Raw genomic sequence first — 18,487 nt, 5'->3', positions numbered from 1 at the left:
TTATCCAAGATATCTGACAATCATTATTCATGACCAACTCGGGCATCCAAATAAGCAAAGTGACCAAAGCAAGAGAAAATTATGGACTGCTAGGCAATTAAGTTGCAAATATAATAGGAATTTCAAACAACACAAAGAGGTTAAGAACATGATGCCACATCATCCTATCCACCTTACAGTCCAAAATTGGTTATTTAACTCAACACCTCTCATTACAACAAAGATCTGTATAGAGATGAATAGATTGAAACTATGAAATTATGAAAGCTCTACACTTTGAAAGTATTATTTTCAAACCTTAAGTAAAAGGTGCCATTGTAGATGAAAACACAAGTGGCATTTTGAGTGAGCTAACATCCATGTTCCAATATTTCCACTGTAATATATGTGTGTGTAATTTATGTTTTTGCAATTTAAAGGATTCTGCTTCCCTCAATTTTGAAGAAATGCCTAAAATTACCACAGGACCTAAATTATAAAAAAAACCACAAGGAATAAAGACAATATGGATATGGAAGCATGCATGAACATTGCAAACTTATTTATTACAAAAGGCAAAGGGAACATAATTGAAAAATGCCCCCACCATCCCCATTCTACAAACATCTATCTAAATTTTGAATTTTTATCATCTTTACCAGTGATATAACAGGACAGAAGAAATAAGAATGTGAAAGGTATCAAACGATTACCATGAATAGAAAGGGATCCTAGCCCAAATGTTGCCACCAAACCTACTTATCCATTCTAGACAAGCTTTAAATATCAGAAAACTGAAGCCTAACTAATGCTTTATGAAAAACTCAAACCCCTTTCCCCCCACTCAAAAGAAAAACACAAGCTGATCACAAGGTAAAACCACCTTGATCTACTAGTGCAAAAAGACAAGACAAACCCATTCCCCTAGCGAGGTAAATTTTTCTGGTCCGGATTTTATTAAATTAGACATTACATTTTATATAGAATAACAAAGGTTCCCATTAATAGAAGATGTAATATTTCATACTAACAGATAAGACAAAAACATGTGAAGGGTCTTCAACCAAAATAACAGATCTAATATTTCAGTTTAATGTAATAATTAATTGTTCTACTCTACTAGATTAAGAATAACATAGAGAAATATCAGTTACTTAAAAACTAAAAGAAGAAAAAACGAACCATGAAATATGCAAACAACAAACATTCTGGCAACTTGGAGAATCTGTTCCTAAAATCTATTTTGAACATAAAGAGATTAAGGGAAAAGACTAGTATGAAACTCATTTATCAAGAGCAAGTTTTTAAGATGACTTTGCTCAGCCTTGATGAACCTTACCAGTAGCACTTTAAGGCAAGGTGAGAGAACGGTCCTATGTTTCAAAGCAGGTAAGAGAACTGGTGAAAGGCGTTGAGAAAGCCAAGGAATTGTAAGTAGAAGTATACAGTACTGCACTGCAGCATCTTGAACATCGAATAAGCAAGGATAATTTGTATCTAATTTTACAACATGAAAAGGCCGCAAGGCTAAAGTTATTGCACTTGCAGTAATCAAAAAACGGTCATCTGTCTGTACACCACAATTCCTTCGTGATGCAGAACCAGCATCCAATCTAATAATGTATCTTCTAATAGAATTGTACACTTGGCTTTTTCCAGTTACAGTACATTTGATTAACTCTCTTACTGCACTATCTGAATCTCTGAGATTCTCATTACTAGCACTCTTCCATCCTTTTGGATCAGTTAAAGCAACAGCGAGGCGCATTGCTAAAGTAGTGAGAAGAATACCGTCTTGATTCCCTGAACAGGTGTTATCATATTCAGCAAGAATGAACAAACATATTGAAATCATCTTCTGTGCTTGGTAAAGCCATGTCCTTCTTTCCTCATGTGTACCAGAAGCCAGAGAACAAAAGTTTTTCTCTAATGCTACAAATCAAGGACAGTGAAAAGATCAGTGCAATTGTTACCAAGAAGAGAAACTAAAATGGATAAATGCAAGTAAATGCCATAAATACACAAGAATGACTCAAGTTCTACAAGTTAAAGATGATAAAGATCAATGTTAGATATACTTAACAAGTAAAAAAATTAGCATAATAAGCACAAGGGCTAGAAAATAATAATGCAAATTAGACTATGCATTATTAAAAAAAAAATACAGCACATACAAGTCACTGAAATACCCTAAGATCTGAACATTAAAATAGAGCAATGCATGTTTCTAATACTTCCTTTTCAAGCACAAAACTCCTTACCCATGCAACATGGATCTAAAACCTATCAATGGTAGTATTTATAACCTTTTGTTCTTTTATAAATGATGTGAAAATTTATTAATAAATAGATAAGTAAATGACCAAATCATACAGCAGGGCCAGACCAATAAGTCCAATGGATTTCCTCGTAAAGGAAGACCTCAAACACAATCAACTACCTGTTTTGCATCTGAATTTTGAATCCAAGGATAATCATGTATCATGATGCAGTTCCAACACAAGTTTAGTCCAATTCTCCCTGTAATTCTTCCTGGATTTTGTTCTAAAATTTTAACTTTATCTCATTAAACTTCTGTTGTTCCCTTGGCATTGAAGTAGTTCTTCCATGATATAAATTGTACATCAACTCATCAAGTGATTAAGTCTTAACATTTTTAGTTCATCAATGAAGTTAAATTTATCTAGATCCTTGAAGCTAACATTATATCATCGAACCATCACTATATCGCATGTACAGAGGTCTTAATTTTGTTATAATTATCAGTGCCTTGTCAATTATTTGGATAAGCTATCAGCAATATGAATTTTACTCTGCAATTCCATTCAATGTGGAGTCATATCTTTTATTTAAGACTTAAGAATGTGTCCTTTTGAACCTTTTTAGACTCCTTCATCAACATCACTCAGTCTTCTAGAAGGCCTCAAAGAACCTTGACTTGCATCAAAGTATTAATTCTCAGACAGCATTGCAGGGTCATGTAATAGCAACATCAATGACCTTGTCGTGCATATTACAATTGGGCATCTATAACAAAGGCTCCATTTGGAAGGAGTACAAATACCAATATGTAGAGCATAAAACCTTATATTTTGTAGGAATTTGTACTGTACATATTTGTATTTGTATTCCTTCCAAACTGAGCCAAAAGAAAAAAGATAGAGGCCAACCTCTGGTGTACTGTAAATGGAAATTCATCTCTCACACCCAATTGTTCAAATACCAGCTGTTGAAGGCATTTTTTTAATCCAAATAATATTTAAATAAATTATAACTCAAATAAGTGGGTTGGCTAGTCTAATAGCTAAATCATCAAAACTATAGAAAAGTATCCCGTATGGAAGTTCCCTCTCTTTAAGTGGGAGGGACAGGTATCCTTCACCTAGGGGGAGGAGGTAGTTACATAACTACCCCACTCCCTATTTAAGCTCCTTAAGGGGAAGCTAGGAGTGGAGACACTCTTCGGGGAAAATTATCTCGAGAGATCCTTAAGAAAAGCAAAGATAAAGAGAGAAGAAAGAAGTGCTCAAGGGAAGGCAGGGAAGGAAAAGTCTCACTAATACAGGTAAAAAAAACGAAAATCCTCTCTGTGAATACTTCCTATATATGTCTTCTGCTATGTATCCTTCTTTCTCTCTTTTATTTTCACTTTTGAGAAAGGAAATAGAGGGAAATAAACCATCTACAACCAGGTGCCTCTACTTGGTTGATTATGGTCCCTCTTTCGAGACAAAGTTAGGGACTAAACCATCTACAGTCTAATTCTCAAGGGCTGATTATGGTTCCCTTCAAATGAAAATGAAGAGCAGAGGGATAAAAACCGTCTACAATCAAATATTCAGTTTCATTGACTACGGTTCCCTTTTTGTATGCAAAAATCCAAGGATTAAGGCCGTCTGCAGTCAGAATTTCATCTGATTGACTACAGCTTATTGTGAAGAAAGGAGTGAGAAGGAAATTTTCTTTGTATCAAAAAGAAAAGAGAAATGTATTGTTGTATAGTTTCTCAATTGTATTTTCTTTTTATTTCTTCTCATTCTTGTACACTTGATGTAAAAGAAACGCAAATGAAAAGTTCTTTTTAAGTACCCTATTGTTCTTTTCTTTTGTTCTATGCATTCATTTCTCCAAGTCAGAATCAAAAGGTGTTCTCTACTTTCTTGTGGAGATGTAATTAAGGGGAACAATCCGTATGATTCCCTGAATGGGCCTTACCCAAAATAATAAAAACTCAATCACTTGATTGAGTGAATTATGTTGCATGAGAATTTATTAAAATTTTCACACCAACACCAGCTAACACTATATATGTAGATCATACCAATTTTCACATATTTCCTCTGATTTTGTACATAACAAAATAACACTAATTGTTTGCAGATCATTAAGATGCCTTATACATGTGGTCCTTAATGTTGTTTATTATATTTTCAAATATTCTTGTGGACAATGAAATCATAACGATGTTAAAACATCAGCTTGGAACTTGTTTCATCTTCAACGCCTACTAAACGTATTCCCTAAAAATTTTACGCTAGGCTTGCTTCCACTCGCTCTCTATTCATAGTTATTAAGTTATAATTTGGAGTTTTTGCATCTAGAAGAAACATGTAGAAGAGAAGTTCATCCACAATTTATTCCAAGAACAAAATAAGGCAAAAATTTTCAGTTAAACAAAAGATTGGCACCGGTAACACTCTGTTTAATATGTTTGTTGCATTAAAACCATTAAATATTATGCATTGTCACACAATATTTTTGAAATCCTATTATTGTACTAAAAACTTTATTGAGAAAAATGAACTTTTTCTGAGCTTTTCAATTGTATGCCATGTTTAAAATTTTGGCACAAAATGCGAAGTTCCCACATGACACGTGATATTGTCAGCAGGATTCCTCTTGTCTACAGAGCTCAAGAATGGTATCTGGTTTCACCCTAAAATTCTATATCAATTATCACGATATACAAAATGCCCATACAACTGAGCACCCTGTGATAGCAACATCATGATATGTCAAGCTTTGCTCAATTAATTTCTGCCATGATTGTATAGTCATAAGCTAAATACCAAAACCAGATTCTGTCACAATTTTAAAGTATAACCTCAGTTTTGGCTCAATGCCCCAGGTAAACAGCAGTCTCAAGTGAAAGAAATACTTGCTTGGGAAATTTGATAAAACAATTACTTTGACTTCCTAGGTTGTTTGGTAGGTAGTCACTTTGTAGCCTTCTTTTTCATTAGGCAACCACAGTTCTTAGCTCACTAAACAAGTTGTTTAACGTCTTGTTGTATTCTTATGCCATTAAAGTGCAGAAAAAATAATATCATATTCATTTTTTTCATAGCCTAAGCATATAATTAATCTATTATGGTGTCAGGAGTCCTTTTTCCCTCTGTTTCTTCTGTTTCTTTTCTATTATTGAAGCTTTAAGAGGATAAAATTTATTCCAATCTTCATTTAGTGACAACAGGTTACAAGCATGTCTGATTAAATTTATTTACTTATTTTAGTCTCTTCTTTTCAACTCCCCCTCCCCAACAAAAGAAAAGGAAAAAAAAAGGAAAAGAAAGAAAAAGTCAAAAGGGAAGGGTTTGTGGTACCTCAAAAGTCAAGCAGGGAAGCCCTTCCTTTTTTTATTGGTAACATCAAGTAAGTTCTTCCTTAATGTTTTGTTTGTACATCCTCTCATTTACATCCCCCCCTTTTTGGCACCTTTTGATTATAATTGTTACCTTTTCTCAAAAAAAAAACAACAAAAAATATTAATATAACCAGAATGTACAAATCTATAATGTAAAGATTGTAGACCAGCTTAAGCTATCTACCCCACCATGTCTTACCTCAGGTTCCCCTTGGAATTTCCCCCCAATACAAATCAATTCAGTTTATCCCTTGCTTTGTTAATCCATCAGCCATACTATTAGCAGTTCTAGGAACCCACTGAAAAATAGCATATAATTCCTCTGCTATTGATCTGATTTCCCTTAAAGTGTATCTATGCTTCCATGTTGCATGTGCATTACTTCTCAGCATCCTACCACTACCTTTGGATCCCCTTCTACAATGATCCCTTGTAGTTTAATTGTCTCCCTAATTTCAGACAATGTAAAACTGCCAATATTCTACCCTTGTTGAATCACCATGAGCTATAAGCCCCAAAGAAAGAGCCATTAAGGCCTTGTCCAATTTTTGAGAAGCCATTTACCTGGGTAAATGTGCTTACTTGGGCAATGTTTCTTGGGAAGCACTTACCAATGTTCTTTTGTTTCCCAGGGTGAAGTTAAACAATGGCCATTTTATCCATAAAAGTGTCATTATTGAAGGGATAATGTTGTCCCATCATATGTTAGCAATTTTCCTAGCAGGCGGGAAAGTTATTTACCCAAGTGGGTGAAGGGTACTTACCCAGGTAACTGTTGCTCTTGGGAACTGTTCTTTTCTATGGGACCCATTAATACCGAAAAAGAAATGCGGATAAATTGGTCAACTCTCGCATTGACCATCTTACTTTCAGACAGTATATGCCCTCATCTCCAACAAAAGTGATGCAAACTACTATTTGTTATTCAATAAGTTCAGTTCATTATTATTTCATGTGTATATGGTATGTTTCTATGTAATACCCCTTAACCTAGGCATTTATGAGACTTATGTTAGCTTAAAATGTTCTCAGCCAATTGATAAACTTTGGGAGTTTATCATGCCAAGGCTGACGCTCTTCTACTGTTGAAATGGTGGAGCAGTCTATCTCAATTGCTCGAGTTGGACCTAGGGTACAATGAATGGGTGTTTGAGAAACACCGAACGAGACCATTTCCAATTTAACCTTGGACCTTGGAGACAGATGAGTAAAACTGGAAAGTTTCAGTTAATCCTCTGACTTTTTTTTTTGATGATTGCATTTAATCCCCTGACTTGACAATGATAGGTTCAGCCACTCTGTTGAAGCAATAAGATACTTTAGTGAGTGGTCATTGTGATAGGTTCAACCACTTTGTCAAACAATGAGATTTTAACATGTTATGAAAATCGTTTTGCAAAATCTATTTATATTTATAAATAGTATATTTTGATAATGAGTTTGCAAATGGTTTTCATCCTGGGATCCATTATGAGTAGAGGGTGCTGCTCTACATTTGGCAATTAGGGAAGAGATCCTTCCCTATTGGTAGTGTTGTGATATTATTAGCCGAGAGATTTTATGCAAGTGTCTTCTTAGGCCTTAAATACCTGGTGGACATTAACTCGGCCCAAATTAATAATCTTGGTCTCATAAGGTGGCTGAGACCCGAGTTTAAATAAAAGGTTTAATGGGCCAATTATTGGGCCCAACACACTTCGGTGAATTCACTTGCATAGACAAGCTAAATTCAGCCCATGTGTAGGTTACACATAAGAGAAGTGTGGATCATTCTTTTATAATTAACTTGGGCTAAGATCTTGTCGGTCCCATGCTACATGGACACCTTTTCTCACTGATCCTAATCCCTGATAAGATTTATAAGTAACCTAATGCAGGTTAAGCTCTAATAAAAAAGAGTTCTAGTTAGAGTCATAACGACTAGTTTGACTAATCAAAGTCCTAGCTGAATTAGAAACTCCAATTAGATCGTGACTTTCCTAATCAGATTAAGAGAGGGTTTAGGCAAGATTTCTTGGACTCTAAGGCTAATATAAACCCTTTGGTCAACAAGATCATGCATCTTCTTGCACACTATTCTTTTGAGAAAATTTGTGAGAAAAAAATTCAGCACTAGTTAAAGAAAACCTAAAATGCTTGTTAGGGTTTTGTCTCCCAATCTTGGACAATATTCAGACCTGTTCTTGGAGAATATCAAGGCATCGATTGACCAACTTTCAAAGTTATTTCAGAGGCAAATCCTTGCTGGTTCATCAGGGATCAAGGAGCAATCTTGGAGGTGTGTCATCTTCATCTCCAACATTGTATCAATGAGACAATTATCAAAAAATAAACATTCTATAAATGAGACTGCAATAGGGTGATCCAACGTGAACTAACATTTGGACGATCTTCACTTGTGGACTGTCAGACTGCCAAAACTTCAGGTATGGGAATTTAGGTTCTTCACTTTTGGTCTGAGAAATCTTAACAAAAATCTTGGAGGTCAATCCAACAATCTTGGGTGAATTTCGGTTTGAAAAAACCTAAACCGATATGCTGAACTTGAATTCAGCACATCACAAAAGTCTTGAACTGCAATTCTCCCTCTTGGCACCATTGGATGGCATCCATTCTTCACTTACCCGCCCCCATTTACAGAAAAACGAACAATGCCTAAAAGCAAAAGTTCTTCCCTTTTAACCTTGTGCTTTGTTTTGATTGTTTTTCCTTCCCTCCACACAGTCTTTTTGCACACCATGCCTTACTAACAATGGGCCTATACTCCTATTGTATCTTAACTTGGCTAAGACACCATGAACGTTTACGCTTCAAATACTTTGTTCTAAAAGCAATCAAATATCAAGCAGCACTATTATTATATCATGCAATCCATCAGTGACCACAAGGACCATGTCTTTTAAAATGAAATAAACAGACTATGACACATAATTCAAACAAAAAAAAGATAAATGAGATGAATATAGATTACCAGTTGAATTTATGCTTTCTAATAGAATTTTGAAGCAAACCAGTGTGCACTTAATATCTGTTTCCCTTAGCTTCTGATTTACAGTTGCCGAATGAGTAATAAAGAAAAGAAAAGGCCTTAACAAACTGCTGGAAACCCATCTGCTGCTCAACAAAACATCCTGATGATTCACTAAAGCTTTCCATTCTTCTTGGAGCTTTGCAGCCACCTTCTTTGTCACATTGTAGCGCCTCCAGACTTTCTGAGAAATTGAAGGACCAGATCATTTTTTTCCACATTGTTTGTAAGCAAATAATCTATTATTACATTATAATCATGCGTTTAACTACCAGAAAGCATCTTTTAAGGGATATAAAGATCAACACAGTAGAATCTCAAACCAAATAAGTGAAATGAAGAGAATTAATCTAGCTACAAACACGATGTATTAAATCATATCTATTAACCATGAATAAATTTTTAAAATGAACAAAAAAAAAATGATAGCGAGCTTAAGTACAAAAGGTGATAGTGGAGAGTCCTTAGACTGCTCATTTTAAAAACATTTCAACAGATGTTTGATTCACAGAGAAAATTTATTCACTAAATTTGTTGGTCAGTTTAAAATCAAAGGAAAAAGAGAAAAAAAAACTAGGAAAAGAAAATCCACTGATTGACAGACTTTTTTTTTACCAAAAAAAAGGACAGAATTTATAGTTTGAATCTGTAATTACGAAACGCACCTGAATAAAGATAGCAACAGCTGCAGCTCGTCTGGTATAACTGCGGAGCTCTCTTTCATGTGAGACTTTCTCAAGTAGGGCATTTCTTGTGATCTCCTTGGCACTCGCTCCCCTCAACGAAACCTAAGCAAACAACCAAAACCAGTAAGCATAAACGATTAAACAGTATAATCAACCACAAATTTCGAAACACATACAACTTTTTCTCTATCTACAACACTGCACAACTATCAGTTTGAAATTTAACTGAAGAATTTGACGAAAAAAATCGGGGAAAAAAAGAAAAAAAATCTTCCAAGAGAGAGAGAAAGTACTTGTTGTTTGCTAGATTCATCCATGAAATCCGACCAACCATCCGAACAGAGTCTGACTGCACTTTACCCTTCGCCGGTGGATCCTGGAATCAATACCTTCGCCGACGGGGAAAAAAATCACCCAACCAACAACCACCCTTTCAATTCCTACGATGCAACTCCAAGTAGACCTCTCCGGAACCGATCTCTTTCGAACAGAGATGACAGCCTCATGACGACAAGCGTCCGTGACAGAATCTACGCCGTCCACTATTCATCGGAACTGGATCTGTACTCATTCGGACCATCTAGCGGTAGAAGCCTAAAGAGGACGCTTTCCCCACTGCTCCCTGAACCACGCTAACGGAGTAACGGTAATGATACGGTAATAGTACTTTATCATTCTTCATCGTTATAGGTACGGCTAAGTGGGCTGCATACGGATCGGATTGGATGCAGGTAGATCCGAATCTAAATCGTTTATATTCGGATCGGATTGGATACAAAATGTTGTAAAGTATATACCGAATAGCATTAATAAATTAAATTGATTTTTTCTACAAAATTAATGATAAATTAAAACAAAATAATCAAAATTACATATTATTAATAAGATAAATAAACTAAAGGGCAAGGTTCAAGGTATTGGGCGTATCGTATCATATCTTTTGAAAACGATACGGTCCAAAACGCTTGTTTTCAGGTGTTTCGGACCCCAAATCTTTTTTAATAATAAAAAACAGGTTATAAACTTTCCAAAAAACCAAACTTTGAAAAAAAACTAAAAAAAAAGAGTTTTGGCCGTTTCTAAGTGTTGATACAATACGGCCGAAACTCGTATCATATTGATACTTTGAACCTTGCTAAAGGGAAATATATAAGACAATAGAAAGACATGATATTAAAATGGTTTTACCAATCACAATTCCATGAATCATTGACCTGTTTATGGGTTGGGCTCGGACTTAACTTTTGCTAAAATTTGAATGAATCCAACCTAAAATCTGAGCTTGACATAGTGTAAGTCAAGCCTGAAATCCGACCCATGAACATGTCACTAAAACTTGGTGAAAAACCACCTGATTGTAATTTTTTCATGTATTATCTCTTTCCGGCATCATAGTTGAACCCTAAACTTCAAGTGCCAAGGATACATAGGAGGATTCAAATAATTTGCCTAAGAAATAAGGCCTAAACCATGTATATTTATAAGTGTGGAAGAGATAAAGAAATATTGTCACTATAGGTTGTGTTAGTTGCTATACATGATGTACTAGCTACCGTTTGTGCTTGTGGCCATACATCTAATGAAAAAAAAAATAGTTTAATTGCAATGGACAAATAAAGCTATTACTACAAACCACCTTATAGTTACAGCATTTTTCTTTCTTTTATTTTTTATTTTGTTCATAAGTCACTTCCTTATGATCTTCGTAAATTCTTTTTACCTTCCATTTATTACAAGCTTCTCTCTTGTCTCGGACATCTAATTACATTGTAGCTCTAGTTCTTTTTGTGCCCGAAGTTAAGGGCCAGTTTGGGAAGTCTTCTGCATTGATTAAACTGTGTTGACTGATTAAGCCTATGTTTGGCTTTCCGGGTTTTTCATGTAAGGATTACTTGCGAGGTCGAAAGGTTTTAACTCCTTTTATTCAGGGCAACTTCTCTTTATTTGAATTACTACATTTTTCCTCGTCAATCCATTCTTATTAAGTATTATATTTAAAATATTAACATCTATTCTTTCATTGAATCTTATATTAATTAATTCATATTAAAGAAAATTAAATCTGTCCAATAATAATTGTTTTTGTTGATCATAAAAATAAAATACAAGTTTAAAATCGAAAAAAGGGAATGTTTTTTATTCAGTGATGAATCAACAATTCAACCTTTTGGGTAAAAAATATATCAACCTTTGACGATATAATTAAATAACAATAAAAATATAAAAAGACATTTGATCAAATATGATAATATTTTATATTAATCATATTAAACAAAAGTGTGACAAATAAAAATAATTTTTATTAACATAAAAATATAAAAATAAATTATAACGTGCTCTGGCCTGAATCTAGCACCACTCTTCTTTGTAAAATAAAAGCAAAGCGAGAAAGAGTAAAGGCGACGTTGCTCCCACCCAGGAACCAACAACTTTTTCTTTTTTCTACCTTGAGAAAAAATCAATGTAGCTTTAATAATTCGAAGTTTCGAACCCAAATATAAACGAACCGACTTAGATCTACCTAAATCCGATCCGATCCGATCCGTTATGCCCTTGAGCTGGACCAGCAGGTTCGTTTTCTCTCTGTAACCCCCCACCCCACCACACACACAAGCACGTTTACAGAGAAACGGGGAGATGGATTACAGTCTAGCGGCACTGAAGCTATTGTGTGGGCAGCTGAAGGACGCTCAACCGACCTCATCGCCGTCTGCCATGACCATCGGCGGCATACTCTTCCAACGAGCTTGGTTGCAGGTTTTATTCTTCAAAATGCCCCTTCAAATTTCTATTTTTCCATTTCGCCTCTCTGCCTTGGGGATTAGTTCATATATCGAGTGCAGGGTGTTTTGGTCTCAGGCTCCGAGGAGGGGCGTTTTGTTCTAGATGATGGGAGTGGCATTATCGAGCTTTCTCTCAGCAACGATTTTCGTCCCCCAGAATGGAAGACAGGTCCTCTAATCCATGACAGCCTTTCTCTTGTGTTCTCTCTTTCTTTATTCTCTGCAGAAACAGAGCATTTAGCTATTTTTTTTTGCTTTTAATTATTTTTTTTTGGTGCAGGAATGTACATTATGGTTGTTGGGTTTGTTGTTCTTCGTGCGGGTGAGCTGCCCATGATGAAGGTATGTGATCTCTCCATCACCATGATGTTTGAGCTCTCATCTTTCCTTTCTCTATTTTACGATTAAGTGAATGCTTTTTGCTTGTTTTTAAGAAATAGCGAATGCAATGGTCTTAGAGATCATGATTACACCTATTTATTGGGTTTGCTTCAGATTAACATTTCATTTGCTGGAAATCGCTATATTTTATATGCCCAACTGATCAGATATTTTTAGACCCTTAATGATAAAAAAGTGATAATATTTAGCATTTTTATATTCATACAAACGACCACAAAATTCCCATCACTTAGTTCTGATCTATCCAAGACATCTTTTGTTAGAGAACGGGATAATAAAATTTTCCTCGTTACTAGGAGTTAGGTTCCTTTTGGCACACCCTTTATCATTCTAAAACCTTGAACTTGCAGAAACTATTATTGAATGGTGCATTTGGTCTTACATCCATACCCATGATGCTCTTTCCTACACATGTTCAAGAATTGATTGCTAAGTGAACATTTGGTCTTTCTATCATTAGAAATCTAATAAAAAAGGTCATTACCCAATGTTGGCCCCAGCTATCTGGGGACTGGGGTATTGGGAGGGTAGACTGGGTATGGTCCTAATTTTGGCATTTTTTTCACACAAATTGGTTACCCCCAGACTTGAACCCATATTTGCATGCTTGCCAGCCTAAGATTTTACCACTACACCAAATTATGGCCCCTATTATTGGAAGTCTAATATATCTAGTAAAATTCTTGACACCCAATTGAGTACCTTAACGTCACTTATCAAAAAAAAAAAAAGAGTACCTTAGCATCTCTATAGTGCTGCAGTAGGATGCTTAAGGTAGTATAATAAACATATACCTGATTTTGGAAAATATATCATGGAATGATATGTGAAGCATGATTTTCATCATAGAAAAATTTCTATATATAGATGATTTATTCCAATGTTTCATTGCATGAATGATCTGTGAAGCATGATTTTCTTTCTTGAAATAATACAGTAAGAATCTCGTCAATTTCATCCAAAATTTCGTATGCTTTTATCATAATTATGTTGTCCAGGTACACCACAATGATAGTGATATCCAGAAACACTAAATAATCCTTCATTTCTCAATACCATCCAGAAGTCTCATTCAAATGTGTTATGGGGTATATAGTCCCTGTTTTCATCCCTAAACATGTCTTCTTCAGCTCTGGTGGCAACAGTGGTAGAACGGTCCAGAACTCTTCTGTGCACTAGTGTGAGTTTCAACAATCTTGATCCTCATTGTCTTCCAGAAATATTGGGAAGGGGGGTGTTTAGAGGAAGGAAGGAATCAGCTGGGGTGGTAGAGCTTGGAGCTTTGACTTTCACATTCCTTCCGAGCAAGCAAGGACTGGAGACCACCATGGCACAACAATGCAAACAAACCTAAATTTTCATTGCCATATTTTAAACTTAAAATGCTTATTAAGGGAATCTAAGAGGGAAAGGAACTAAGGGATTGCTTAGAAATGAACTGTATATGTAGTTGTGATGATCCCAGACTGATTAGTTTGGCCTTCTAATGTGGATTATTAGTGACAGTTTGGAGAAGGATGTACATATGCTGCAATTTTAAGTGTTGTCGATCTTCATTCTTTTAAAAGCATGCAATCTAAAATCTTGGAGATAGGATACTGATTGAAAAACCTTTTGAGATGGGACCATGAACATTAAATGCAACTTCACAATCTAATTTCCTGGAGTTGTTTATGTTATAAACTTAGAAATCCATGAAGACAGCATATACCTGCCTACCTCTGCTTTTCGGTCTACTGGTAAGGTAAATATGGTGCAATCACCTTATGTGGTGTTAGAAAAAATCTTTTGATCCTTAGAGCACTTGGATTCTTGGGTTGAACCTGTGTGCATTTGGATTTTGAAAATGTGCTTCTTTGTTGCTAGAGTAGCTACGATGGAAGAAGGGAAGGTGAAGCGGTGGGTGATGAGTTTTAAACAGATGCTGGTTCCTATTTCATGTACATTGGTATGAACAGCAAGTTGTGTGAAGCAGATATAGTCTCTGCTTCAATGTTTTAAAATGCAGAGGCGTGATGCGTAGTTCAGAACGTAAGAGGCGTAAGCCTCTCGAACACAAGGAGGCATAAGCCTCCTTAAGAGGAGGGGGATGAAGAGGAAGGAGAGGAGAAAGAAGAGGGAGGTGGAATGAGAAAAACTTTTATATTAAGAAGAATGAAGATGCATAGCACTAGAGCACTAGTTGAAAGGGGGGGGGGGTCTTATTGAAGCGGAGCAAGACCCCCCACCCCCACCCCCACCCCCAACAGAAAAAAACCAAATTGGGCTGCATAGAAAAAGGGGCTGAGGGGTATGGGGTCTTTCCCCTTATCTTTTCTTCCCTTCCCTTCCCTTTCCTATTCTTTTCTTTCTTTTTCTTTTTCTTTTCTTCTCTTTCTTTCTTTTTCTCTTTGTTTTCTTCTCTTTCTTTCTTTTTGTTTCCCTTCCCTTTCTTTTCTTTTTCTATCCTATCCTATCCTTTTTTTTTCTTTTTTTTTTGTCTTTTTATATGAGGTGCATACAGTGATTTAAAAAGGCGCGCCTGAGGTGCACAGGCAAGGCGCATTTTAGGATTGGCGCCTCGCCCAGGTCCTAGGCGTAGCCCATTCAAAAGGCGCATGCCTGGTGTGCCTAGGCGTGCGCCTTAGCCCAGGTGTGCACCCTTTGAAAATTTGCCGCTTTTTCCTTTTTTTTAAGTCTGGCGGCTGGATTGGGGGCTCCGCCCTCGGACCCCCATGCCACACCCCTTGAGGCCAGCCCAAACAAGTCCATGTTAGGGTCTTAAATTCTTAATTTTCATTCGCTCACTCACTGAAGCTTCGAGAATCCCCTATTTGGTAGTGTTGTCCATTCATTCATCCTAATAAAATATCTTCTTTAAAGCAATTAAAACTATAAAATTATTATTTTTTATGTGAAAATTAAGAATTTAAGACCCTAACATGGACTTGTTTGGGCTTGCCTCAAGGGGCATGGCACAAAGGCGGCTCGTAGAATTAGGAATGTAATATGTCCACATTAGCTACTTGATGCAATTGAGAAAAAAAAAAGAGATTGTGGGTTTTATATGCTTGAAAATGTTTTATATGTGTGATTTCATTTTCAAACTCTCATTTGAATATGCTTTACATATTATATTTATGTACTTTAATTTTAGATAATAGGTTTTTTAAAACATTTATTTTAAAACTTAAGTTTATATTTTTATTAATATTATGTTTTATAATTTTTTGATTTTTTTTTGAATTGTTTGCATTTTTTTTTATTTTTTTAGCTTTTTTTTTTTTAAATTGTGCGCCTTGCCTCAAAAAGGCACGCGCCTCGCCTTGCGCCTCAGGCACAAAATGGCCCTTGCGCCTTTTTTGTGCCTTGCGCTTTTAAAACACTGGGTGTATATGAGGCGTATGCCTCTAGTACGCCTCATGAAAAAAGCGTATGAGGCGCAGTGGTGCACGCCTCCTCCACCTGAGGCGTACGCCTCAGAGGTGTCAGCGCCTTTGGCATATGCCTCAGGGCGCTTTGGGGGCACCTTGCCTGGAGGTGTGCATCCAGGCGTACGCCTCCCACACCTTTTAAAACACTGTTATTTATTTATTGGGGGGGGGGGAGGGGCATCATGATTGTGTAACTGTTGATTCTTGGGATTGTATATGGATGGTCAGTAACAATTTGTAGCCTAACACAAAGAAAAAAAAGAGGTTGAAGATGTCCTATTGAAGAAATGGATAAAACTCGAGTCTGACATCTTCTGCATAGACTTGAACAAATTGGTGACTTCAGTGATGACCAATTCTATGAATGACCTATTTCCAAGATTATGAAAGCCAGACCTGGTTTCATTAAAAATGCAGGTGCACAAGATTGTTGATCTGTCGCCTTTCCCCAATCGAGAAGCAATGTGGCATCTAGAAGTCATTGAGGCATACAAGATGTTTTACGAATCTTCATTTGATGAATGACAGCATCTTCTTTGTACGGGTCTACTTCAGGTGTGTCATGGTGCATCAATCCACTTGTTTTTCTATATATAAGTTTTTATTTTTCAGATGTATCCAAGTATTTCACCTCAGCACGTGTTCTATTTTTAGTTTTATAATAAATACTTAACTAATTTCTTGTATAATTTAAGTTTTATAATAAATACTTAACTAATTTCTTGTATAATTTATTTCCAGCACTGGCAAGGTTGTTGAGCTTGAGTCCATGCAAATTTCATCTGAATCACAATGGCCAATCCAATCAAAGAGATCTTCAACTGTCAAATGGCCATCCTAATCGCATTCTTTTGTGTCACAGGAATTGTGTTTTGAGTCATGAGGAGCACTGATGAAAGAGAAACTAATCAGATGACAATATGTAAAAAGTTTTGGTAATACACCTGTATCTTCTTTCACTTCCATTTGATTGATAGGGGACTATAAAACAATATTATAAAAGGTGTCTGATCTAGGAAGGGGAGTTGTTTATCAGACCCCAAATAGTTGGTACAAAGGAAGTCCTCTTATCTTCATGTAAACTTGTATTACCTGAGAAATGAAAAGTGAACTCATTAATTTTCTTATGTCTCAATGAAGGGTAGGAGGGCAGCTCATCAGTTAGGAGCTATGTCCTTCGGAAATGACCCTGAGTAGTGATGATCATCCCATATTCCCATGGGGCCTCTGACCTCAGTCTGGCTGGTAGTCTGCTGAAGTTTTGTCCCACTGTCCTTTACCAACTCACATCTAACTACTAACCCGGTTCCTTGACTAAAACAAGAAGTGGCAATTCTTTTACAGTCAAGGCAATCCAACTATCAAGTCTATAACGGTTTTCAGAAAGAACTCTGGGGGGTTTGGTTATATGATACGTTTGGTTAGAAGACAACCTAATTACCTACAGCAACCATTAAGGAAGAATGACCCGTATGATTTAAGCACCCATAATCATAATTAATTTGATTATATATATGAGATATGTATTTAACAAAATGAGCATACAAAAACAGAGATTAAACATAACACAACAAAGAACAAGAAGCAAACAACACCAACGTGCAAACCACACTGACCTACATGACTAGGACTCTAACAAGCTGGACACATAGTCACATACTACCACTTGTTGGACCAAGTGGCCTATGGTTGAGAACTATTTATAGGTGCCACGGGAATAATCATACAATCGATTGAGTATTTGTTCTATGTGGGTTAGCATGCACACTATTAGCACCTTTCCTTACTATTAGTAAATGTGCGTGTGCTTGCATGTGATAATTTCATATAACAATAATAATTTTAATATCTTTATTGGTATTTGATGATGCACAATCTGGCCGGTCTTAGCTGTCGATGATCTTGCCTCTGAACTGAGTAATAGGGACCTGAAACGGAAGGAGAAGAGAAGTTCCGGGGAGAACCCGACGTAAGGGCTCCGAAGCTCAAGTTAGAATCCTTCAAAGGCAAGATAAACCAGATAGCGCGAAAGTTAGCATACCTCGTTCCTGGGGGGTAGAAGCCTTTTATAACCACCTCGCGCACTCACTTCCAGGCCTCCGTCAGGTCGGGCATGATTACTTCTGAACTCCTGCCAGTTCGGGTGTCATTTCCTCTGGTCGGACAGAACCGCCACTGTTCCTTTTGTCGGAGCCGTCTCTGCGGCTAGTGACGACGGTTGCAGGTGGCGGTGGCAGGAAGCCGTTTGAAATGCGACTGTCAGGCGTCAGATCCCAAATCAGTCAGGTGCGTCGCCCTTGGATACGGACGTCCTTGGTGTCGGGTACGTTTGGCTGGCCTGGTGCTTTGGAAGTGAAGTGTTGGAGTGGCGAGCGAGGTGCCTTGAGTTCGGTTTGGAGTGTTCCGAGCTGCCATGGGCCAGCTCGGGTCAGCTTTGTGAGGCTTGGGGCCCAGTATAGTTCGTGCTCCTTGCAGGGAGCTCGGGTTCTCAGTAGGGAGTTCGCTCTTAATAGGGAGCTCGTTCTTAACAGGGAGCTCGGACTTAGGGAGCT

General features: G+C 36.7%; 2 protein-coding genes across 4 annotated transcripts in view; one reads left to right on the top strand and one right to left on the bottom strand.

Annotated features, from left to right (window-relative positions):
- UPL7 (ubiquitin-protein ligase 7) overlaps nt 1-9,974 on the bottom strand; it is a 35,465-nt gene extending 25,491 nt beyond the window's left edge. Inside the window, exons 1-4 of one of the 2 annotated variants that reach the window (XM_010244665.3) lie at nt 9,631-9,974; nt 9,317-9,439; nt 8,595-8,835; nt 1,319-1,911 (exon numbers count right to left, since the gene is read on the bottom strand). In XM_010244665.3, coding sequence (XP_010242967.2) covers nt 1,319-1,911; nt 8,595-8,835; nt 9,317-9,439; nt 9,631-9,654 — 981 coding nt within the window. In that variant the 5' untranslated portion in view covers nt 9,655-9,974. The remainder of the gene's footprint in view (nt 1-1,318; nt 1,912-8,594; nt 8,836-9,316; nt 9,440-9,630) is intronic. The other variant, XM_010244659.3, reaches the window with a different exon arrangement.
- Nucleotides 9,975-11,744: 1,770 nt separating this feature from the next.
- On the top strand, nt 11,745-17,062 carry LOC104587154 (recQ-mediated instability-like protein). Of its 2 annotated transcripts, none has more exons than XM_010244645.3 (5): nt 11,745-12,094; nt 12,181-12,289; nt 12,401-12,462; nt 16,353-16,490; nt 16,798-17,062. In XM_010244645.3, exons 1-4 carry the CDS (start codon nt 11,975-11,977, stop codon nt 16,458-16,460), a joined length of 399 nt encoding a protein of 132 aa, XP_010242947.1. In that variant the 5' UTR covers nt 11,745-11,974; the 3' UTR covers nt 16,461-16,490; nt 16,798-17,062. The 2 variants fall into 2 exon arrangements, with proteins under 2 accessions (XP_010242947.1, XP_010242938.1); XM_010244636.3 differs by having other exon boundaries at nt 11,750-12,094; nt 16,677-17,062.
- The last annotated feature ends 1,425 nt before the right edge of the window (nt 17,063-18,487 follow it).

The sequence above is a fragment of the Nelumbo nucifera genome, chromosome 6, assembly GCF_055504915.1.
Source record: "Nelumbo nucifera cultivar China Antique chromosome 6, China Antique-T2T, whole genome shotgun sequence".
NCBI lineage: Eukaryota > Viridiplantae > Streptophyta > Magnoliopsida > Proteales > Nelumbonaceae > Nelumbo > Nelumbo nucifera.
This window is presented reverse-complemented; position numbering and strand designations above follow the sequence as displayed.

Bases quoted from the DNA above. Each gene is read 5' to 3' on its own strand.
- LOC104587154 (XM_010244645.3), top strand. From the start codon at position 11,975: ATGGATTACAGTCTAGCGGCACTGAAGCTATTGTGTGGGCAGCTGAAG. The intron at 12,290-12,400 runs GTCCTCTAATCC...TTTTTGGTGCAG, and splicing joins TCCCCCAGAATGGAAGACAG to GAATGTACATTATGGTTGTT. The intron at 12,463-16,352 runs GTATGTGATCTC...TTAAAAATGCAG, and splicing joins GTGAGCTGCCCATGATGAAG to GTGCACAAGATTGTTGATCT.